Here is a 22,010-nt window from a genome sequence, read left to right as displayed (position 1 = left end):
CTGGGACCAAGAGACATCCCGTTTGTACCCCTCACATAAATGCTAGCACACAGCCTCTGACTTTCAGCTGAGCAGACCACTTGCACTCATCAGCACGTGGACTCCTGCTCCTGTAGCAGTCCAATCTGGGATCCTCCATCCCTGTATTGCCACTTTTAATTCTAGTTTAAAACCCAAACTCAAGTTGAGATTCTCAGACACGGGGTTGCAAGAAGCTCAGAGCATTCATCCTCTACAAGGAACAGCTACTCATAGAAGTCACTGTCAGCAAGGAAAGGCAGTTAGCATTTTCATGATTAATATAAATATATAAATACTTGCAGACCAAACCATTGCTCCACGCTCATTCTCCAGTCTCTCATTCTGCAGCCCTGGAGGAACCAAACTCATATGAAAATAAGGTTGAAGTAAGAAGATCGCAGGGAAGAAGAAAAAAAAAGAGCCCCAAGATCTCACAAAAAGTTTGGGATGCTCTTCTGTAAACTCTTGGGGCAGAACTGGGAATCAGAGGCTCTTCTCAGTGAAAGCCTTCAGCTGTGGCAGCACTCCCCTGGCCTGACACAGGACAAACTCTGCAGAAGAACATAAAGGCTGCCTTACTGTCTGTCTGCTTCACATGCTGCATTTCATTACATGATGCAGAAGAAACTTTAGTTAGCTTCAGGCTGGTTTGCACAAGTAGTAGAGACAGACAACTGACAGCAGAAACGCACAGCCTAATTAACCTTGCCAACAATTAGCTTGCAGGATAGACACAGAAAAGCCTGTAAGCTTCTCTGGGATCAAGCCCTTTCACCTGCAAAGAGACCTCGACAACTGTGGTGAGCTTACAGCCATGAGACACCAGCCCCACACTTTTCTTCTGGCAGTATGGACTGACCCTGCATGAGGCACGAGAAGCAAGTGTCCTCCCTTCTCAGTACTGCTCCCTTCTGTGGTACCGCGTCTTGTGTCCAGGAGCACACTGGGGGTGAAGAAAGGGACAATTAAATGGCCATTAAACGAATACATAAAAAAAGATCATCAAAAACATGACACACAAGGAGAGGGCAAAGAAAGGGGGACCATCTAGGCTGGAAAGAGAGGATTAGAGGAGGGAGAAAACAAAATTACTGTGTGAAGAAAGGGAACTGATCTCTGTGTTTATTAAATATGATACAAGAAAACTTGTCAGGAGAGATTTAGACACAGCTCACCTATACACGGGGCAAGGGAATGGACCCATGGTCCTTCCCACCATTATTTTCTATGATTACTTGTGCTCCTCAGAGCCCATGGGTCAAGACACCCCCTTCCCGACATGCACACAAAGCCAGTCAAAACAGGATTTGGCTCCCATTTGTTCAAGCTGGAGAGTTTCCTCCCAAAACAATAAAGTTTGTGTTTAGCCTCAGGTCCTAAACCTCCAAACAAACAACAACAAAATAATAAAAAACAGTAAGAAATAACCACATCCAAAATGAAAGTAATTCTACAAACGGGATGTCAGTATTAAAATCCATTAGGTAGGGAAAGGCAGACTCTATTAAATTTATTGCTTGACTCCAGGACTTGGGAAGAGTCTCTTCATTTCCTGTACCTCTCGAGTATTTACTATGTCTCCTATGAGCTAAGTCTTCCAGAGTCATTTTAATGTCATGTTCTGAGCACTTCTGCATTGTAATTCATCGATTTTTATCTCCTTCTCCCAATCAATGCAAAGATATTTATGCTGAACACATAAAAGCTCTTGACACTATAGAAAAACCAATTACACCCTGCAAGCCGTTTGCTGTTGGTTGTTGACATCACGGAATTATCCATTCCACTTTGCACAGGGCTGCCGCTTACAGGAAGGCGGCGTGACCTTGCCTCCTGCACTTTACATCTGTGCAGCTCAGGGGAGCGAGGCACGGGGACCTGAGGAAGCTCCAAAAACACCCATCTCTGCCTCGAGGAGCACCCCCGCTGCAAATCATGGAAGCTGGGAGAATCCTGCCCCCGAATAATGCTGCACCCCTTCTGGATGCAATCAGGACACGGGGCACAAGAGCACAGCACGTGCTGGGATGGCTCCCCCACGCCATGCTACTGGTGAGAGAGGTTCATGAGACGAGCCAGGCACCTGCCCTTTTATCTTGGCCAAGCTGCTACAGATTTGTCAAGTCTCTGAGCATTTTATGGTCATGACTCACCCACCAGTCCCTGTCTTGCATTTTCTCCTTCTAGCAGCAGCAATTCCCTCCTTCCTAGCAAAACTAAAAATTAGGAAGAACTTCTTTACCGAAAGGGTTGTTAGACACTGAAACAGGCTGCCCAGGGAAGTGGTGGAGTCACCATCCCTGGAAGTCTTCAAAAGACGTTTAGATGTAGAGCTTAGGGATATGGTTTAGTGGGGACTGTTAGCGTTAGGTCAGAGGTTGGACTCGATGATCTTGAGGTCTCTTCCAACCTAGAAATTCTGTGAAAACACTGACTCTGTGCTCCCTGGAAAGGTCCCACTGGAACAGACCCGCGGGAGGTGCAGTCTCTCCAGCCCCAGCTTCTCCCATGCCACCAGCTCAGCAATGAAGAGGAGTTTTCCTGCCGTGCTACTGGCAGCCATAGGATGTGCCCCGGCCATCACACGACTCGATGCTTGCTTTCTCACACCTTCCCAGCACTGCTCATCCACGCAGCCATTTCATTTCAGGTGCCTGTCTGGATTTTATCCAACGTGGCCACCCTGCCTGCAGCCCCAGCAGGTGAGGACATCTTCCCTACTAGCTAAAGAGAACTGCACTTCATTTCTAAGCCTTCCTCGGATCATCTAGTGCGGCAGACTCATTCCAGGGAAGTTAGGGAGCTGCCATGATTGCATCAACTCCAGCCCTGCAAGCCATGAACGCACCTTTAATAAGAGCATGTAAAGACAGAGAGTATTAAAAACCCAATGGTCATCATTCAAGAGCAAGAATTACAACAGCAGTAACACCAGCGTAAGCTTTAAGGCCCAGACTCATCCTGTTTAATTCTCCAAGATCCCCGCTGACCCAGCTGAGAGAGGCAGAAGTACCTGTCATTGTGAGGATAATTCATTTTTTGTGTATCTGGTAGACATTGGTTCCTGGCACAGCACAGCAGATTCATATATTCTCAGCCAAACTGCTTACACTGAATCTCCTTCTACATTTTTGGGTGATTAGAGGGGCTTTTTGTGTTTATTTTGTTTTTGTTTTTTTTTTTTCCATCTTTTGTTGTCAAAACAGGCAGAACTCAGCCAAGTTCACTGCCTAGTGGCGGATCTGCCCCCATTAATGGGCGATCAAATCACCTGGGGGAAAAGAGCACTAAAAAGCCCTACTGTGTTTAAAAACTGACACTCTCACTTTGACTCTCAAATTGCTGGGAAAAAACATTGATTTTTTTTTTTCCTCTGTTATTCATAAGCTTCTGAACACCTGGAGCAGCAGGCAGCCAAAGGAACGGCCTGAGAATGCCAAGCAGATACCGAGGGCAGTAGGGGGAGCAGGAAAGAGGTCCCACACTTTAACGGGGCTGACAGAGATGTGCCCTCAAAAGAAATGCTAAAGACGAGAACTTGCAGCTTACCAGCTCACCAGCATCAAGCCCTTTTGCAATCTCTCCTCTTCGAAAAGTCAAAGCAGCCTTAAATAACAACACCGTACAATTAAGCTGATTTCAGGCACTTCAAGTCAGACAGCGCACGCGGCTCGGTTTTAAACCACAGAGAAATAACAAACTTCATTCACACAGGGTGCGTACACGGAGATTTATCATCATTCTGTTAACCCACTTTGAAGTCACACCTTCGCTAATTAGGAAACACAGAGGGAAATTAATTGGTGCAAACATAAATTAGCCGTGATTTCTATGCAATACCTACGCAACGCGTCACCCAGCAGTCAGCCGGATTCAAAAAGTCTCTTACTGACAGGCGACGTGCTTGAGGACAATTTGTTTTGGGTGTTTGAAGAGCAGGGCAGTCTCCAGCAGGCATTCTCAATTCACCTGGCCAGTTAAACAAAGTGAGGCCACTGTTAGTCCCCCAAAATGCTCTGTAGTTCCTAAGGGGGAATCGGTCAGGCTGATGCACAGCTGCTGGGCTGCAATACCTGCCCCTGGCTCTGGCAGACCTGGAACTGGAAACCTAATGGAAATCGCCTAGGGCAGGTCCCATGCCAGGCTTTGCTACAGAAGCATGAGCAAAGGCAGCTTCATGTTGCTCTCTGCACATCCCAGGTGCCACCGTGCAGGACGCATCCTTCCCAGCTACAGCGTTATCCCTACAGCAGCTCAGGCAGGATGCTCTTGGCTTTGTTTTTTAATGCAAAACTGAGTAAAATAAAAGATAAACCAGATAGAACTGAGAGGGAACGTATTACTGCTTTTTGTTGTTGTTTGGTTGGTTTTTTAATTCTTTAAGTATGTATAAATGTATGAGCAATTTTCCTTTACTCAGGTTGAAACGAGATCATGTTGTATCTTATTTTTCAGCTCAGTAAAGTCACATCTCTGATATCCCCTGCTCTCCTTGTCCTGTCATCGCTTGTAATTTCCACAGACTGACAAGGGGCACTCTACTTAGAAAACAAACAAATTCGTGTTTCAAGAGCATCAAGTATTAAAAACACCGTGCTAGAGACGTGCACTTTGTATTTTGTATAACATACAGAAGTCAGTAGCTGCATTTCATGCCATTAATGGAAGAAAGAGCCCCTAAACAGAAGCAACACATGGCAAAGAAGTCAGTTGTTTAATGCTGAGTCCACTCAGAGACTTTTGCACACACCCAGAGTAACTATTTAGGAAGATCCTCCTTTCCCTGCTGTGCAAAGGAGTCAATTTCAATTTGGAAGAAGCATTGCTACGGTGGAAGTTAACAGAAATCTGTCATCCCCTGACTCTCAGAGTGATGCTGGTAGCATGCTCTCAGCTCGAGCCCCTGCCTGTTGGATTTCAGCACGGGCTCTTCAGTGCCATCACCGAACGTGCCTGCAATGGCAACGATGCCCTGACTCTGCACGTCCCCGGTCTGTGCATCTGTGTGAGCAGCGTGCAGGTGCTGCACGAGCGTGCGGTGCCTCCCCTGGGGAAGAGGCACCTCCAGAAGGACAGCGAGCACAAAGCACTGACCCTTGCTGACGGCTGTAAAACAGCAGGTGCTGCTGCGTGCACCTATTATTAGATATCAGGGGAAGAGGGTCGCGGATGCCAAGCGTGCCCTCCAGAACATCCTTCCAGATAATTGCGTGCACGTGTTCTGAAAAGAGCTGGAGGCATCCGAGTGTGACTCCTGTGCTTTAACTCACCGTGAGCAGACGCCTGGAGGACGACAGGCTCCACAGCCCCCGTGTGCCGTGAGACCTGGGCTCTGCTCCACTTTGCAGAGACACAGAAGGTCACCAGCTGGGGATGTGAACTCTCCCACAAAGCCAAAACCCACAGCAAATGCCCAGTAGATAATCAGCCAGCTGCACACACAAACTCTTTATTGAGTAGAAAGCAGCTACTGACCCCTTCTGACAGCTTGAGCAGCCTCGAGGTTGTGGCTCCATTTCCTTCAGAGCAGCTTGCCATACTGAATCAACACCCTATCGCTCCCAACGCAGCCTTGTAGCGTTATCTGAGATGTGTGCGTGGCACATTTGAGCTCCCATCTGAAATTAATTTGAAACCTTCCAGTACAGGGAAATGTGGTTTCAAGCTGTGCTCTGCTGACACGATGATTTATTGATTTACCTGTATACAAGGAACGCAGACGGCAGCACCTCCAGCCGAAGGATACGCTGCATTAGGCTGCCCTGCAGGAGGAGGAAAGCAACGTGGAAGCAAATAGCTCATTTGTGGAGTCTGCAAGATGCACAGGAATGCTGAATTTATGTCGGTTGGTTTGGTTGCTTAAATCATACCCAAATGTCCTACAAGTGATTAAAAATTTAAAACAAAATCAATAGTTCATCTAATGCTCACGGTTCTTCTAAAAAGAGGGACAAGTCATCTTGGTACAAAAATTATCACTAGTCAAAGCTTTCTCTGAAATAAACTCCCAATTACTTTTAACTAGTTTAAGCAATCATCCTAAGGCGTAAGATTATGAAAAAAAAAAAAAAAAAAAAAAAGAGAAAACAAAGCTACTTGTATTACAAGGATGCTGCAGTGCCCTCTAGAGTCTCCATCACTTTCTCATTCCAGCATCTAGATGCAGAGATTCAAAAATGGCTCTACAGATATCACAGAGGCAAGTGGATATAAAGCGGGGCTAATAAGTTGAGAGTTCAACTCATTCTTAGTGCTACTTGGACAACACCTCTCCCCCTGCCTCTATTCAGAAGGGCATACCTATAAAATAAGGCATAGCATTTTAGGAGGGACTTTCAATATCAGTATCTTTATGTCCTATTAATAAAATAAGATGCTAACAAAGGTGAAAGCAAATATTGTGGTTTTATTACTTGCTCCCTTCCCAAAAGCCACACGTATTCCAATAAATCGTATCACAAGGCAGAATCTAACTGGATCCTTCCAAGACAGGCAATTGCTGCACTCAGATCTGCTGCATTCAAACTCGGTGCAGGGCTACAGAAAGAAGGATACTGCTCCCACTAGTGCTTTGTTTTGTTTTTAAGAGTTTCAGTTCCTTTTCCTCAAATTTGTAAATCAAAGATTCCTCACCACAGCTCCCTACTATACATATCCCTCTGTATGTATCTAACCACCATCATTTTTTTCCCTTTTATAAACTGGCAAGGGGAGGACAAAACATACTTTAAACATATCATAGCAAATCTTTATCAAGTACCTTCTGCTGATAGCACATCCTAACAACTACGGGCACAAATCCCCACTGCCCTTGCTGCAGGAGCATGAACCAGATGGGAGAAAGGGAGCAGGAGCAAAGAGAACAGGAGCAGGTGGGTTGGGAAAGACTGACAAAAACGCTGTGAGAGATAAAACCAGAACCCCAGAGGCCCCTCTTAAACAGCCTGGAGATGATCTGAAGTCTTGTGCAGCCATGGGAAATGGACCCTCAGCAATGACGTAGAGGTGTCTGGTCTTTGGGAAGCCACACGCCTTGCTCAAAATTTGGTGTATGCTAAATTAGCATAAATTAGAGCACTGCAAGTTTTATGTCTGGACATGCTGTGAGCACACGTTCCCCATTTGCATCTTTCTTAAAAATGTTTTGGGTTTTGTCTCTTTGGTTTTGGGGTTTTGTTTTGTTATAAAAAATGTATATTCCCTCTGCTAATTTAGTAGTGTCCCTTCAATGTTTCATTACTCCTTGGGCAATGTTTTTAGGAGGTACTGAGCACTGCTGCAAACATGGAGATGCTGTTATCTCCATCCAAGACTAAAGTTGGAAAGCTTTTAAGTTGGCCAAATGTACATCACATTGAATCACACTCAATTAACCTAATCAAGTATTTCTCTAATGAAAACATACGTTTCTGTGCTGGCAGTTTCTGACTCAACCACAATTCATTCAACGTTAAAGAAAAAAACATTAGAAAAACCATCTGTTCTCTTTAAATAGAGAAGCTATTTTTACCTTCATGATGAGCCCAAGTAATTATAAAACAAGTGGAGTGGGTTTCAAAAAGAAAAAAAAAGAAAAAGACAAGGCAAGACAGCTGCTACTTTGCCATTATCCCAGCACAAACATGATACTAACCGTGTGGTTTTGGCCTTACACTGCTCACCCTGCTATGCATCACGCAACCTATTGCCACCCAGTTTGCTGAAGCTCTACAGCATATGTCACAGGGAGACACAAAGGTTAGAGTGCAGCACAGAAAGATTTGGTGAATGAATTGCTACGCACTAGAATTGAATGTCAACAGAATCCCAAAGTTAAAGGTCTTAGAAAAGGGTTGAGTCTTGCAGGAAATCAGTGACAGAAGTCCCACACAAGTTCTTTTTTTAGGTGACAAATTTCAAACTGCAGTGCTCAAGAATTGTCAGTCAGGTGGCAGCTAGCCCCAGGGGAGCTGACATTTGCTGCGTTACAATTCTCCAGGCACCCACATGCTCCCAGAAACTGCGACAGCATTAACCCAGTCAGCACAACGCCCTCACACTTAATCCTGTCTGTAACCCACAACGCAAACATCTGCCTGTGTTTCCCAACGAGCTGCTCTCTCACCCGAGAGGCAAAGCAATGCATAAGATCAAGCAGGCAGCACCTTCCTCCTGCAGATTTGTGGCAATGGCTGCAAGACAGGACAGCCCTCAGCTGCTGTCCCTGGTTGCCTGGAAGGAGCACGAAGGCTCCTCTTTTCAGTTTCAGAGAGGGAAACTTCTTCCCAGTATTACATATTGACTGCCTTCAAGCAATTCACCCTCAGGCCGCTGGCTGTAGGTTTTCCCATGTGGCTGACAACAGGATCCCTGTGACTGTTGTGTTAATGGTCTGCCAGGAGCTCATTCTGCACCTCACTGCAGTGTCTAGAAGAGAAATATTCCTCCCCTGTCCCCAGCCTGTGAGTGATCATGCCCAGCACAACTCTTAATTTCCCACTGACCCCGTTCCAGAGCCATCTAGTTATGGATTTCATACTCCAATAAACTCCAGAAATCCCAGGCTGCCTGACTCACCTCCTCCTTTCAGCAAGGGACATTCACAAATGGTGCTCGGTGACTCCAGGCAGGCACAGGCTGCTGAGCAACACCATATGAGCAAGTGTTCCTTCCCTCTCCCGAGGGGCCAGCTCCACACAGCTCCCCTTTCCCCGGTCTAAAAGAACAAAACACAAACCGAGGTGACAGCAGAAGCTCTGACTGCGTCCCTCTGCCAGGCAGGAGACAGGAGAAATTCAGAGAGAGTAAAGAACTGAAACAGGAAGAGGCAAGAAGGCATCAGGAAAGCAAACGAGGAACAGCAATTCTGGAGGTCTGTCCTTGTGCCTTCAGCCAGCCAAATACACGACCATTTGTCCTTCATGCTTCTTGCTCAGGAACGCTGAAAACAACTGTGTATAAAAGAATCACTCCTCACTTATCAAACTGCCTATTTGGAAACCTTTAATCCACTCCTTTGCCCCAGAAAAAGGGTACCCTGCAGCTCTGTTATCAGAATTGCTATCAAACGAAAGTCACTTGGTGTTTTTCTTAAATCTACAGATGTAAGAACAATGGAACGATGTCATTACAAAAGAGTGACTCAGATTTGATATATATTTTTGTTTCTAGCTCTCACGCTTGCAGAAGAAATAACCAAAAATCAGACATATGCTGAGCAAAGACTGAAGAGTCGGTCAGAACATGTGCTCTGTTTGAGACTTGAAACTGCTGCTTTTTAATGTCAGGTTACAGGCTTGGGAGCCCTGGGCCATTGCTGTTGAGCACACGGCAACGCTGCCACCTCGACTGCTCACAGAACCTAAACCGTATCATCTGGACATACCTACACCAATTTTCAGTGAAAACACAGCAGCTACAGGAAACAGCACATCTGTCTCCATAGCATTGCAGCACGTACTACAGCAAGTGCCACTGATAAAGACTAAATTAATTAGCAACATCAAGCTGGGGTGTGCTGAGTTGTATCAGCACAGCCAGTAAAACCAACAGCTTGAGGACTCCTTCAACTTAAATCACTTTGTTCTTGTCTTTATTAAATTACAACTCTTTTAGCATTTCAAACTAGGTCACACGGACAGTCATAAAGCTCCTGGGTAGTCAAAAAGGTGAGAGTGTTCCCCAGAACTGGGGCTAACACGAGAGCATCATCAGATGCAAATAGCTGAGGATCTGTAACTGAGGAGCAGGATCCCAAAGAAGCCAGTCTTCTCCCACCCACAAAGTGCTGTAGAAGTGCTGCAGCTCTCCATGACATTAGGTGCACATCCATCTCGTTCTCTACTGCATGAAAATGTTGGAGACAGGCAGGGTGAGCACCCTTGACACACAGCAGCACAGACAGGCTGTGGGACCCCTCGTGAGGGGCTGCCTTAAAGAACCCAGCAGGCAGCGTAAGTTTTGGCAACATGAATATATCTTAACTTGCTTCCAGGCTGTCTTCTGACTTCAGCATCATGAAATGTACTTCACATAAGAAGCCTGTGACAAACATCCAACCATATAAACTCCAAGGGTGTGCGAGGGGGTAACAGATCAAGTACTTGAAATCACAGAGGAGAAAAACGAACACAAAAGCCACAAAGCACCACTGCAATACGCTGTCAACATTTTATGCAGCTCACCTAATAGGGCTTCAGTGAAACCTTATCAAGCACTTACCTTGGCATGCAGTGACAGAACCACCTGGCCTCGTGTCCCAGCAGGGCTGTGCACATGGGGAATGCTGAATACAACTGCAGGGTCCAGGCACTGAACTTCTAAAGAAAAGTAATTTGGAACTACACCTACCTTCATGGAGCCTGTATGCTTGGTCAAAGGGCTGTTTGAATGCAATTATCACAACCTCACCAGCTAAGATATCAGTCTTCATTGAGCACTAACAGGTGGTGGTGAGGTGGGTGGGAGGTGGTGAGGTGTTATAACTCAGCTGTTATAACAATTAACTTCCTAGTTTTAGTGGCAATGAAAAAATAAATCCCTTCTTTCTGTTCACCTGCTTCCCAAAAAGAAACTCAGAGATTTTAAACGGCTGCGAAACAAGAAAGAAGACAAAAACCTCCCGCACGTTAAACATGGTGTGTGTGATTGTAGTGGTGACTGCATCGTTCTTCAGGGTTGACTCAAAGTTTTTAAGCACAAAGTGTAACCATAGCACAGTTATGCAAAATGGGCTTCAAAGAGCAAAGCTTCTTAAAAAATCTCAACAAAAGTTCTTGGTAGCAAATGTTGGTTCCAAAGATTCACTAGGAAACAAAAAAGAGGCAGAAACATCCACCCTGAACAGACCGTTTCAGCCCCCTCTGCCACTGTCTGATAGTTTTAGGTTGCTTTTGTCCAGTTACAAAAAGAATAAAAAAGTAAACTACCCACAATATAGGAAAACCACTACATTTTGCCAGAAACCCACTTGAAACTCCCGAGATCCAGACACTACACAGTTCTGATATGTGCCAAAAATATTCCAACTAATGCTGGTCATTAAAACGCACCTACCCCAAACAAGTCCTGCACTCCCACCTCCCACATCAGTGCGAGCAGTGGTTTTGCTGCTGTGTGGGCATTTTTCAACTTTCCCAGGATGGTTTGTGCAGAGAATCCCACTGATTTGAAGGCTCACCCTATCCTTGGGATGGCAAGTGGTGTGACTGAGTCCTGTGAAATAATTCTCACAAGCTGGGCCAATGGAATCATGTCAGTTATTTACTACAACATTAAACAACAATTACTTAGTTTGAAGACACATGTAAGGATAGCATGGAAAACCACGCTTGGTTTTACTCCAGCTGCAAGAAAATCTTTCATTTCATCCAGACCAAAAGGTGCCAGGGCCCAGCCTGCAGGCAGGACACTCACCCTGCTTTCACTAAAGACCTTTGCTGGCAGAGGCAACTCTCTTTTTTCTCCATAGGTCTCTGTTCAGCTCAGCGTCTGTCCTCTCTCCCTCACACTCTTCTTCCAACACTTTTCTCCAGTTCATTACCTCAGACCTTCAGAAACCAGGTTCTAGTGCATTACCCAAAGGGGAACTCACTATCTGCACTTTATTAGTACTTGTGTTTCTTGGGCATGACCAGTCTCCTACTAACGACTGTCTTGGCTCTCAGCTGCCGATAGCTTCTCAACCCATTGTGAAAATGAAACTCTCTCCCCCTCACTCATCAGGCCAGAAACATCTCTGCCTGAATTCCTGCTGCCCTGCAAAGCACATTTCATCTCAACACCTCACACACAAGCATCAATTTATGCGAAGAGCTAGGAGAGACTGCGTGCTGCTCAGTGCTAACTCCCAGGAGAGATGAACACAACACCAACCACAGCTTCAGGGACAACTCACTGCAGAACAGCAAAACACCTGATGTCTTTGAGACACGGGTGGTAAGGAAGCCAGCACAGGCACTGCAGGCTACGATATCTTACCCATGCTTTTGATTCTTAAACAGCCCATTAAAAATGAAGGGTCTCTGTATCTCAGCACAACACAGACCCCGCAAAGCTCCGGAGATCTTTGCATCAGGAACTGCAATCCCACCTGAAATCACAGAGCAAAGGCTGCAGCATCCCTTTGTTTGCTGCAACCTCCTCCAGCAGCAGCAGCGTGACAGGACACTGCCCCCCTCCACGTGCCAGCAGAGCCGTGCAAGCCCAGCACACTAATACCTGAGGCACGCACGCGTCTGAGCCGTGGCTGCGTGCTGGTTAGTTAATTACCATTAATTAATTAATTCCCTGCAGCAGTTTTACCTGCACAGCCTACTGGAGCAGCCTGCAGCAAGCAGATCAGGCGAATGTTGCTGAAAGGGAGAGCCTGCTCCCAGCTCTGTGTTTCCTAGCAGGGCTTCTTGCCTCAGTCAGCCACGGCTCAGCTTCAGGCTTTGCTGCAGGGCTCACTTCCTTGTCTCTCTGAGCAAAATTAAATACTGGAAAAGAGAAAAACCTATTGCAATTGTTTGCTGCAGACCCAAGATCCTGAAAATCACCTTTTGGAAGTGGCTCAAATGCTTCTCTTCTGATCCAATTAACAGCAATGCCACCAGGAATTAGCAGGGTGCCGATGCCCTCTACCTGCAGAATCCCGTTGAAGAGCTAATGGTTAGGGAAAGAGCAAGTGCCACACCAAGGAGTAATGAACCCTTTCAGAAAGCTCTTTTCTTTCGGTCACAGTGAGATACCACAAAGGGCTGAGTAGATCTGTAGGAAAATTACTGGGTTCAGGCACCAGACACTTTTGTTTCAACTGCATAAGCGCTTGGTCCCCAGAAGCAGGTGATGGGAGAGGTTTGGTGGATTTTTTTAAATACTTTTTACGCTCTCTTGACACTTGTGAGATGTAAACCATGTTCTGATTTTCCGCATTTTCACAAGAAGTGTTTAAGAGTCTCCAAAATTTGACTGAATTAAGAAGTTCCAGTATCCATAAAATTCTATTATTATTTAATAATTAGCCAACTGAACACGTCAGCCAACTGCAGAAGTTTTGCACTATCTTGCAAGGTCCCAGGTGCTTTCCGACCCTATTAAAGCCAATGAAGGCTAATTATGGCTGAACCCCACTCCTTGGAGGTCCCAGTGTTGTGCACATTTGACCCAGAGAGGCTCAATAACACTGCCTAGCTCAGTGATACCTCAGGAATTCAGAAGCAGAACAAGGACTGAAGCCCAGACACAAATCCCAGCCGTGCCTTCTGCACGGGGCTGAGACACCACTTGTGAAAAGGAGTGGTCAGAACAGTCAAAGATTCTCAAAATTCGCAGAGAATTCAAAAGATTCTTCTTTCAAAAGCAAATTTTTCTATACATGCAAGTGTTGATTAAGGGGTACTATTAGAAACTAAATAAACCAGCCCTATTCCATGTTCTCCAGTGCAGCTCGGGCCCCCTGCTCCCCTCTCACAGGGAAGTTTCACCAGGGACCGTCACAGGATTGCTCTTTGCAGTCCCTACATACTTTTTTAATTCCTTTCCAAGTTTTCCCCTTTGGCTTCCATAAGCTGCTCTCCTCAGGACCTCATGAACATCACCTTGTCCCCATCATACCTGTTCAGAAGGCTGCTCCAACCACCACTCTTTCAACCTATCGCTTCACCAACTCCTGAAACTGGTCACACTGCTGTTGGCAATCTTAGCCACCTGTTTATCCATTCTTTTAACCCATCAACACGAAAACCTAAAATAAAATAAAGAAAAACTAGAATAGGAAGATATCCAGGAAGCTCCTTCTGGATAGCACAGCTAACATAATCTCTCTGACTGATTAAGACGTGTCTGATTGGATTTGTTTACAGCCACAGCAGTAAGTTGAGCACAGACTTATCAGATGAACAGCCGATAGCTGTACCCTCCCCGAGCGGGAATTCATTTCCTAAAACTCCCCCAAGAACAGTCAGTACAGAGCCTGTGTGCCCAATGAGCAGCTCACAGACCCAGTTTGTGGAGTCGGTGTCTTCCCAGCCCCTGGACAGACTGGACCGAAGCCCTTGCTGAATAATTGATCGAACCTGCTCAGCACACGAGATGGTACAAATGGGCAGGGAACACGAGGTCTCCTTAACTTATACTTAACCCCACTGACCACAATATCAGCCTCTCCGAGGCATGAAGAGGCTGCTTGTGGAAATAATCCTGCCCGATGTTTTCGGATAACCTCCCCTGGTAATCATGACTGCTCCTGTGGAGAGGAGAGGCGGCTCTGCAGCTGAGCAGCGCCGTGGCTTAGCCAGGCCAGATGGCACGCGCTTGTCTGCCATGTGCAGGGGGACCAGAAGAACACTTCAAGAAAGGAACACGCCATAAACGTTATGGGCTGCTGCAGATGGGTCCCCGAGGAAGCGCTGGCATCATTACTTAGGGCGAAGACAAGCCGCAGACCTCCATTTCCCAGCCCTGCGCACAGCTAACAGCTCTCCTGCTGCCGCAGCGCTTCCAGCACGGGGCCCCAGCGCATCCGCAGATTCACCACCACATCGCAGGGCTTCCTCCTTAATGGCCCGCCCGCCCCGAAAGGGACCCATTTCACCATGACCTAAGCATACTAAATTAGGGCTACGGCCATTACCAGCAAGGCTCCAGGGCCAGCTTTGATTTAAGGTGCCCTACATGCCTGAGAACGCTTGGTTTGGCACCTCACTTGTGTCTTCAAACCTCTAAAAATATTTTTTAAGAGCCTGGCTTCAGGGCCCACAAGCCCAGTGGTCCTTTAGCTCTTCTTTTATCGGAGAAGGAACATTGCCTGCACCCCTAAAACTGCATCCCAGGTCCCCATCTTCTCCTCGAGCAGTCAGAGTTGCCTGTCTTCCTGAATAACAATGCCCCCAAAAAAACTCGTCAGAGGCAGCTCCCTTGGAGAACACCCTCCACTTCCACACTCATCAAAACAGGAAGGAAACGGAAGATTTAAAATATTCTCCCATTTATTTTGCAAGCCATTTTCCAGCCTGAATATGTACTTCTCTTTCAAAGTTGTCTCCTGGGGACAGCGCGTAAGCACAAACAGAGGCTCTTTATAAAATTAACTGTGTTTCAAGTATTCAGCAAAGAACACACAACTGCAATCAATATTTCACACAAAGCAGGCGTTTTCCGAGACTTGCTTCAGCACAACCAGATGCGGTGCAGGTCTATTATTAGCAGGAATTTAAGCAGCCTTGTGTCAAAATGAAACAAGAGAGGTAACAAAGAAATCAAGGCATCTAAACAGCCCTGATTACTTTCAAATGGGAGGTTTTTCATACACACCAGCGTGGCAGTGCTCAGCAAAGCCTTCCACGGTTGCATGCAATCTCACAGGCAGCTGTCAGGCATACAGGTGCAGGGGTTGGCTCTGTGCAGGCATTTCCTAAGGCAAGCAGCTCACGGTGGCAGTGAAGTTGCTGCCATCATGAGGGGAGGGACGCAGCCCACCAGGGCTTGCTGGCAGAGCTCCTCAAGTCTCCTTCCTTGCTGAGCAGCTCAGGATCCAGGAGCCAAGGCCCTCTTAGCCAGTGCTTTCAGGCATGTTAATTCCTAACACCACCATAAAAACCTCAAGACCTACATCTTCATGCCATCCATCCAGACAACACAAGCTAATCAATAAGGCTCTGAACTGTTGTTGACAATTTATTTGCTTATTTTTTTTAAAGAAGCACCCAACAGCCTTGCCTGTATTTTTTAAGCTTTTTAACAAGGATCTTAGCCAAGGAAATGAGTGCACCCTCCTCTAGATTGCTATACCAGACCCACGTCCCCTTCCTAGCATCTTCGTTAAGGGGGAATAATTCATTCAGGACTCAGGTACCCTGCCTGGGATCTTATTACTGCACTAATAAATATTAATGATGCATTGCTGCACTGTGAAACCCGTGAGCGTGAAGTAACGCAAATACACAGGCGCAGATTGTTTAATTAAAATCTTGTTCAAATGACCAACAGCCCTTTAGCAGCGTGAAGCTGCCTTTGGGTGGAACACAGCCAGCACACTCATCTGTGCAACAAACAGGGCTGCTAATGCAAAACGTGGTTAAGCCCTGATGCCACAGACCCAGCAGCAGAAAACGTGCCCATCCCCATAACACTGATGGTTTCTCTATGCATCACAGGTTCCTAAGTCAGGAAAAAGAGAACTCACCTACAATAAAGTGGACTTTCAAATTAAAGCTAATTTATTCTCTAGTATTTAAAGTCTACTCTGAATAGTCACTTCTGTCTCCATTTAACTCATCTTTTCGATATATCCCCTTGGGAGATTTTTCATTTAAAATGTCTGGAACACGCTTACTGCTGTGAAGACACCACATTTGTTACCATTAGAAGTGCATTCACATGATGCACAGTATTTTCTCTAGCACTGATCTGAACTGCATCCAAGCTGTATGCATTTCAAATTGGGCAGAAGCCAAAGCTACTGGAGACCAAACTTGCCTCACTTCTGATCCTTCAGCCATCAGGAACAATGAATTATTTAATGATAAAAACCAGAGCAGACTGTTCTAACACGCATCTGTGATCACCTCAAGTCATCACCGCCACCTCTTCTGCCAGCCCAGGACCACAGAGAGACGCTCTGGCTATTATGCCTTTCCCTGAGGAACAGCTCTGACCCAAGGACAGAATTTGGTAGCACCTGGGCTACAGGATGGCCCTGGGCCTCCTAAAGTTCCCTGATCAACACAAACTCTCTGTTCTGCCCTTGGTATCACTGCTCCATGCAAGTACTGGCAGAGCTGACAACTGCTAAGGCACCTGTTAGACAGAAAGCTGAACAGAACAATCCAAGTTTGCCCACTTGAATAAAAATCACAGTTTATATATGAATGAAATTTAATACAAGGACACCATCTTACCAAGCCCAAGGAACACAACCTCTTTCATTCTAATATTGGGCACCCCTCAGGTCTTTGTTCCTTCAGGTATTATTTCCCAATCGCTACATTGAATAATTATTAACTAGATCAGGAATTAACTGTTGGATGTGCTTACCAAGATTAGATATTGCAAACCACTGAGGAACCTTGTGTATGCAAAGCACATGGGTAGCTTTGAAAGCAGTACACTGGTGCCTGGAGCAAGTATCTCACCTCTAAAGGAGAAGACGACTAAGGGTGAGATACAGAGCGGTGAGGAAAAAAGGAACTTCTGCCTGGCACCCAAAACAAGCACAAAACAGTAGGCAGTACGAGATACTCTGGTTGCTCCTGACCAAGCAAGATGAGTTTAGCAGGGTTTATCAGCTTGGTCTCTCGTCACAGTGCTAGTGAAAGGCAGAGGCAGCCCCAGGAGAACACCACACGGCAGGAACTACATGGAACAGCACCCAACGGAGCACAAACACTTCCAACTTAATGCAAAGCTCAGCTAAAAGCAGACTGGGACACGAAGATCCACACCAAAGCTTCAGCAGCTGAACCAAAGGGCAATGTAAATATCTCCAGGCTACCTTCATATACCTACAGCCAGTGTAACAAGACTTCAACACTGCACTGATCCGTGTACTGATCACATTGCATGGCGAATCCCACTCCTGGCACTTGTTGGGCTTACGAGGGGCTAATTTACAGCCTCACAAGTAACTGCTCCACACCGTGCTTGCTGATCTAGCTCAGTCTACTCACGTTGACGGGCAGCGTTCTCCACAGGCCGCGTTGAAGCACAGAATGACGTCCACATCGTGTCAACCTGGGCCTTGCCCGAGGTCACCCCTCCTTAGGGACACTCTTGAAAGACAAGGAGGAACAGCAAAGAAGTGAGCACGGCTGAACGACAAAGGGAGGAGAGAAATCAGGCTCCCCGTTAAGTCCCACCTTTATAAAAACTCAAGCCTAGGATGAGACGGGGAGACGATGGACCATTTTACGCCATCCTGACACCCTTTAAAGGCTTCTATGATTATTTAGTCCCCAAATATTCTGGGAAAAGACACAGGAAAAACAGCCCAGCCATCTCCAGCACAACCCATGTCCGTGCTTCTGCAGCACACCGGGGGCTCCCCAGGACCTCAGCAGCACCCTGCCAGGTTTCACCCCCCCGATGCTGTGGCCTGGCACACCACCAGGAATTTCTGCCCTCCCTGCAGCCCAGGCTTACAGCTTAGGATCAGACAACAGAAAGCGATTTTTCCTCAAAACCACTGCTGCAGCCAGAGCCCCCCCCTCCCCACCCCCAGCCGGCAGGTGCCGAGCCCCCCCCCCCCGCTCCTCGTCCTCCCACGACCACCAAACGCCGTGAGGGAAGCCCCGGCGAGGGGCAGCGCCCCTCGGGCACCTTCCTCCCGCACTCACCGTCCATCGCCATGGCGGCACGGCCCGGCACAGCCCGGCTGGGCTCGGCTCGGCCCTATGGCGGAGCCCGGCAGCCGCCGCTATAGCAGGGAGGGGACGCGGTGACCCGCACGGCGCCTCCCCGCCGCGGGGGGAGCCCCCGGGCCGCGGCCGCCATGAGGGGAGGGAGAGAGAAATAAGGGGTGTGAGGGGGGGACCGGTGAGGAGCCGGGCTCCGTGAGGGGAAGGGGAGTGTTTGTGGGGTGAATAGCGGGGGATGAGGCTACACCCGCTCTGCAGGTCTCTTCAGAGATGGTGCATCGGTCCCAAAGCCTCTTTCCACATGCGGGTGCCTAAGGTGTTGCAATAAAGCACCAATAAAGCACCATCTCCACCATCCCTATCACAGCACCCAGCCCCTGTCAGAAACTGATCCAGAGACACGCAGCAGGCTGTGGGTTAGCTTGTATCTGAGCTCATGATGCCTCACATGTCATTGCGTGTACAAAACTTTTCTAAAGAAATTAAGCCCAATAACCCCAACAGCTGACAACCTGCCCTTATATCCACCATTCTCCATATCCAAGTTTGTATTTCTGTGACTGAAGAGGAACCAGGTTGGGGCCCGTTACATGAAATTCAAGCTTTTGCAAGAGAATTTTCCTTTACATCTGTTTCTAATGCAGTCTACCTACCGCGTACCAGAGAAAAGGCTGACCCAAGCCCTTAAGCGCTGAGTATGATGGAGCTTCAGCACATTGCTCAGCAGATTGGCACAGTCCTGTGTCCCCTGTCCACAGGTAGGCTCACATACAGCTGAAGGACACAAGTATTCACTTACCAGGCTTAGTCTGGGGCCCATATTTGAGGACACGGCTGAACACAGGGTGAGAAAACCAGGACCTCACTCCAGCTCCATGAGGCAAGCTTCATAAAATGTGAGTGGATGATTCCAGAAATTATACGAACTTTAGAATGAAACATTCCAGAAAGTGAGGGATAAAATAGCTGTGGCAGTTGAAGAACTTTATTTCTATGAATGTGTGATAATATAAGCCATCTGCACAGGGTCACGTTATTTAAAATATTAAAGTACACGACTAGATGAAACCTGAAGGTATGCTCTAGTTCTCCAAAGGTTCTCCATCAGGTCTACCTCTGACAACCATCACTACTATTTTTTCAATAGTTTTGAACTCCTACAGTAAAAGTGACTCACTTTGCTACAAGGCCAAGCTAGCTTCTTCACTGCACAAATCTCTCATTATTTTAACAACTTCATATTGCTGTGAGTTGTATAGCTCTACCTCAGTGAACATGGAGAACAATTAATCACCACTTGCATAAACACATTACGTAGTTATGAATACTGTTACATTCACTCTCAAACCTCTTCTTTTCCACACTAAACTCTCACAGGGCTTGTTTTCTCTTTGTTGTCCCCCATTTTTTTTTTTATTTTTTTTTTTTTTTAAGATTCTTCTAGAGGTGTCTACGTAATCCCCAAATTGCAGACAAACATACTACCACTGCCATCCGTAACACGTGGAATTTTTCACATTAGCACCACACTGCTGATCCACCTTCAGTTTGAGAGCTGCAAAACCCTCCAGACCGAGAACAGCTACTTAGTCAAGCATTCCCTACCTGGTATTTGCATTTAATTTGTCCTTCCAAGTGCAGCCTTTCGCATTTACCTTTACTTGTTTAGACCTTGTTGATTTCTCCCATTAATAGAGTAAAAATTGTATTGGAAAATGTCCTCCACTTAAGCTGTTTCTAAACTGATGTCACCTCTAAGTGTTTTAAAGTATATCCTGCTTTTCATCACCCACGTTATACTTGTAAACATGGCATGCCACACATTCAAATGTCCACTTAGAAGATCCTTCAGCTTTGCTAAACACAAGGTGATTACTATTGTATGAATGTTATTTTTTAGCCACTTGTATATCCATCTTAGAGAAGTTTCAGCCAAAACGTATTTCTCTAATTTATTTAGAAAAGCCACAATAGCATCTAGATACATACTGTCACGCTGCTACACCCTTATCTAGCAGGCCAGCTGGAAGTTAGACTGGAGTTACAGAGATGAAGTTACCTTGAGGTCTTTCACTACTGTATTAGCTGAGGCTATAAGCGGGAGAGAAGTTGGATATTAGAAAACAGCATTCATGGAAATCTAGATTTACTGTTTTTGTTGTTGTTGTTTTTAAATGACAACACCTTGCTTTACCAAAGCATCTTAGGAATTCCTTCTCTTGTTTTTAATAGCCTGTGATTGCTCACCAGACTGCAGCAAGGGAATTTATATATTTAAGAGATCACACCAGCATTATGAAATGTTGTTTACAGTTGCCTCAAAACTCTAAAGATTACTCTTTAGAAAAATTACCACTGCATATAGTCATCAGTCAAGTTTATCCTTAAGCATAACTTTCTTTTCACATCTATGTTATTTTATAAACAAATTAAAGAGCACACTTGTTTTCATAATTATAATATTAAAATAACTGCTAGTTGAGTGCACCCATCTTTGTGCGTATTCAAGCCTTTGCATGCATCAGATGTTGATCTGCAAATCGTTTTCAGAACAGGAGAACTCATGTCAAAAACTGAAAAATGCTCCTACTCAGTTCTTGGGATGGTTCAAAGATACAAAATGAGGCAAACAAGATGGTCACATTATAAAAAAAAAAACCTGCCACTTTAGGGAAGCATGAGAAATATATGCTTGACAGAATAATAATAATTTAACTGAAAGGAGCATGTCAAGAAAGTGAAAAGTAAGTTCTTGTACAAGTGTTTATTGTTTAGTTTCCTTGAGAAAGAAACCTGCAAGTCAGAGGGAAATAGAGAAACACCTTCAAGCTTTCCTTCAAGAACTTAAAATCCCATGGCTGGAAGACCTAGTTTAACCTTAGAGCCTAGGAACAACAGAAGGGAACTGGTGCTGCAAAGTTCATCCTTAAACAACCTCTCAAGTGAAAAAACTATTAAGTGGTGAATTTGAAGCCATAAGCCCAGTATCTGCTAGGAAGAGTTCTGCATCTTTTTTAATGGTCCTGGGATTTCCCAAGAGATTCAAGTTCTGTACTTTGCTGCATCTCATTTTCAAATTGTTCCTCTATTACACCTATACTGTTGTCCTGCAATGTCAGGATACCGGAGGCTTCTTGGTCAGCCTCCATATGCACAGCCAGAGCATCAGCTGGAGCTGACAAAATAGACAAAGGCAGCATTGCCCACAGGATCCTAACAGCATTATAATGAGCAGACAATATTGACCAAAAAAGGTCTAGTTGTTTTCCTTAAGAAGTTTCTTTACATCTCTTGTATTTGCTCATTAAAAATTAGGGGCAGAATAAGTTTGTGCTGGTAACAGAAAAGCACAGCCTTCATTCACGTCAGAAAATCCAGATAAAACCACATCATTCCAAATTAACAGGTACGATACCTGCCCACGTTTATAACTACAGATGAGTCTTTTTTTTTTTTTTTTTTTAAACAAAAACACATCTGTGGTACATTTTATCAACAGACTAAACCTAACAAACTCAGCACCAGAAGATCAATGGAAGCGGGCGTGTCACGTCAGGAAAAAGGAATAGACACTGTTTGTATGATAAATTTAACTGTAAATTACTTCTATGGAGATTTTGTTTTTCCTGTATAGAAGTACTCTTTTTCTGTAATGACCACATCTGGACTAATAAT

General features: G+C 45.7%; 1 protein-coding gene across 1 annotated transcript in view; it reads right to left on the bottom strand.

The window, feature by feature from the left end:
- Positions 1-18,363, bottom strand: part of SYT16 (synaptotagmin 16) — a 94,750-nt gene extending 76,387 nt beyond the window's left edge. Inside the window, exons 1-2 of the mRNA XM_032188879.1 lie at positions 18,315-18,363; positions 17,649-17,750 (exon numbers count right to left, since the gene is read on the bottom strand). Of these exons, the coding sequence (XP_032044770.1) occupies positions 17,649-17,703 (55 nt within the window). The 5' untranslated portion in view covers positions 17,704-17,750; positions 18,315-18,363. The remainder of the gene's footprint in view (positions 1-17,648; positions 17,751-18,314) is intronic.
- Between the last annotated feature and the right edge of the window lie 3,647 nt (positions 18,364-22,010).

This window comes from Aythya fuligula, chromosome 5, assembly GCF_009819795.1.
Source record: "Aythya fuligula isolate bAytFul2 chromosome 5, bAytFul2.pri, whole genome shotgun sequence".
Taxonomy (NCBI): domain Eukaryota; kingdom Metazoa; phylum Chordata; class Aves; order Anseriformes; family Anatidae; genus Aythya; species Aythya fuligula.
This window is presented reverse-complemented; position numbering and strand designations above follow the sequence as displayed.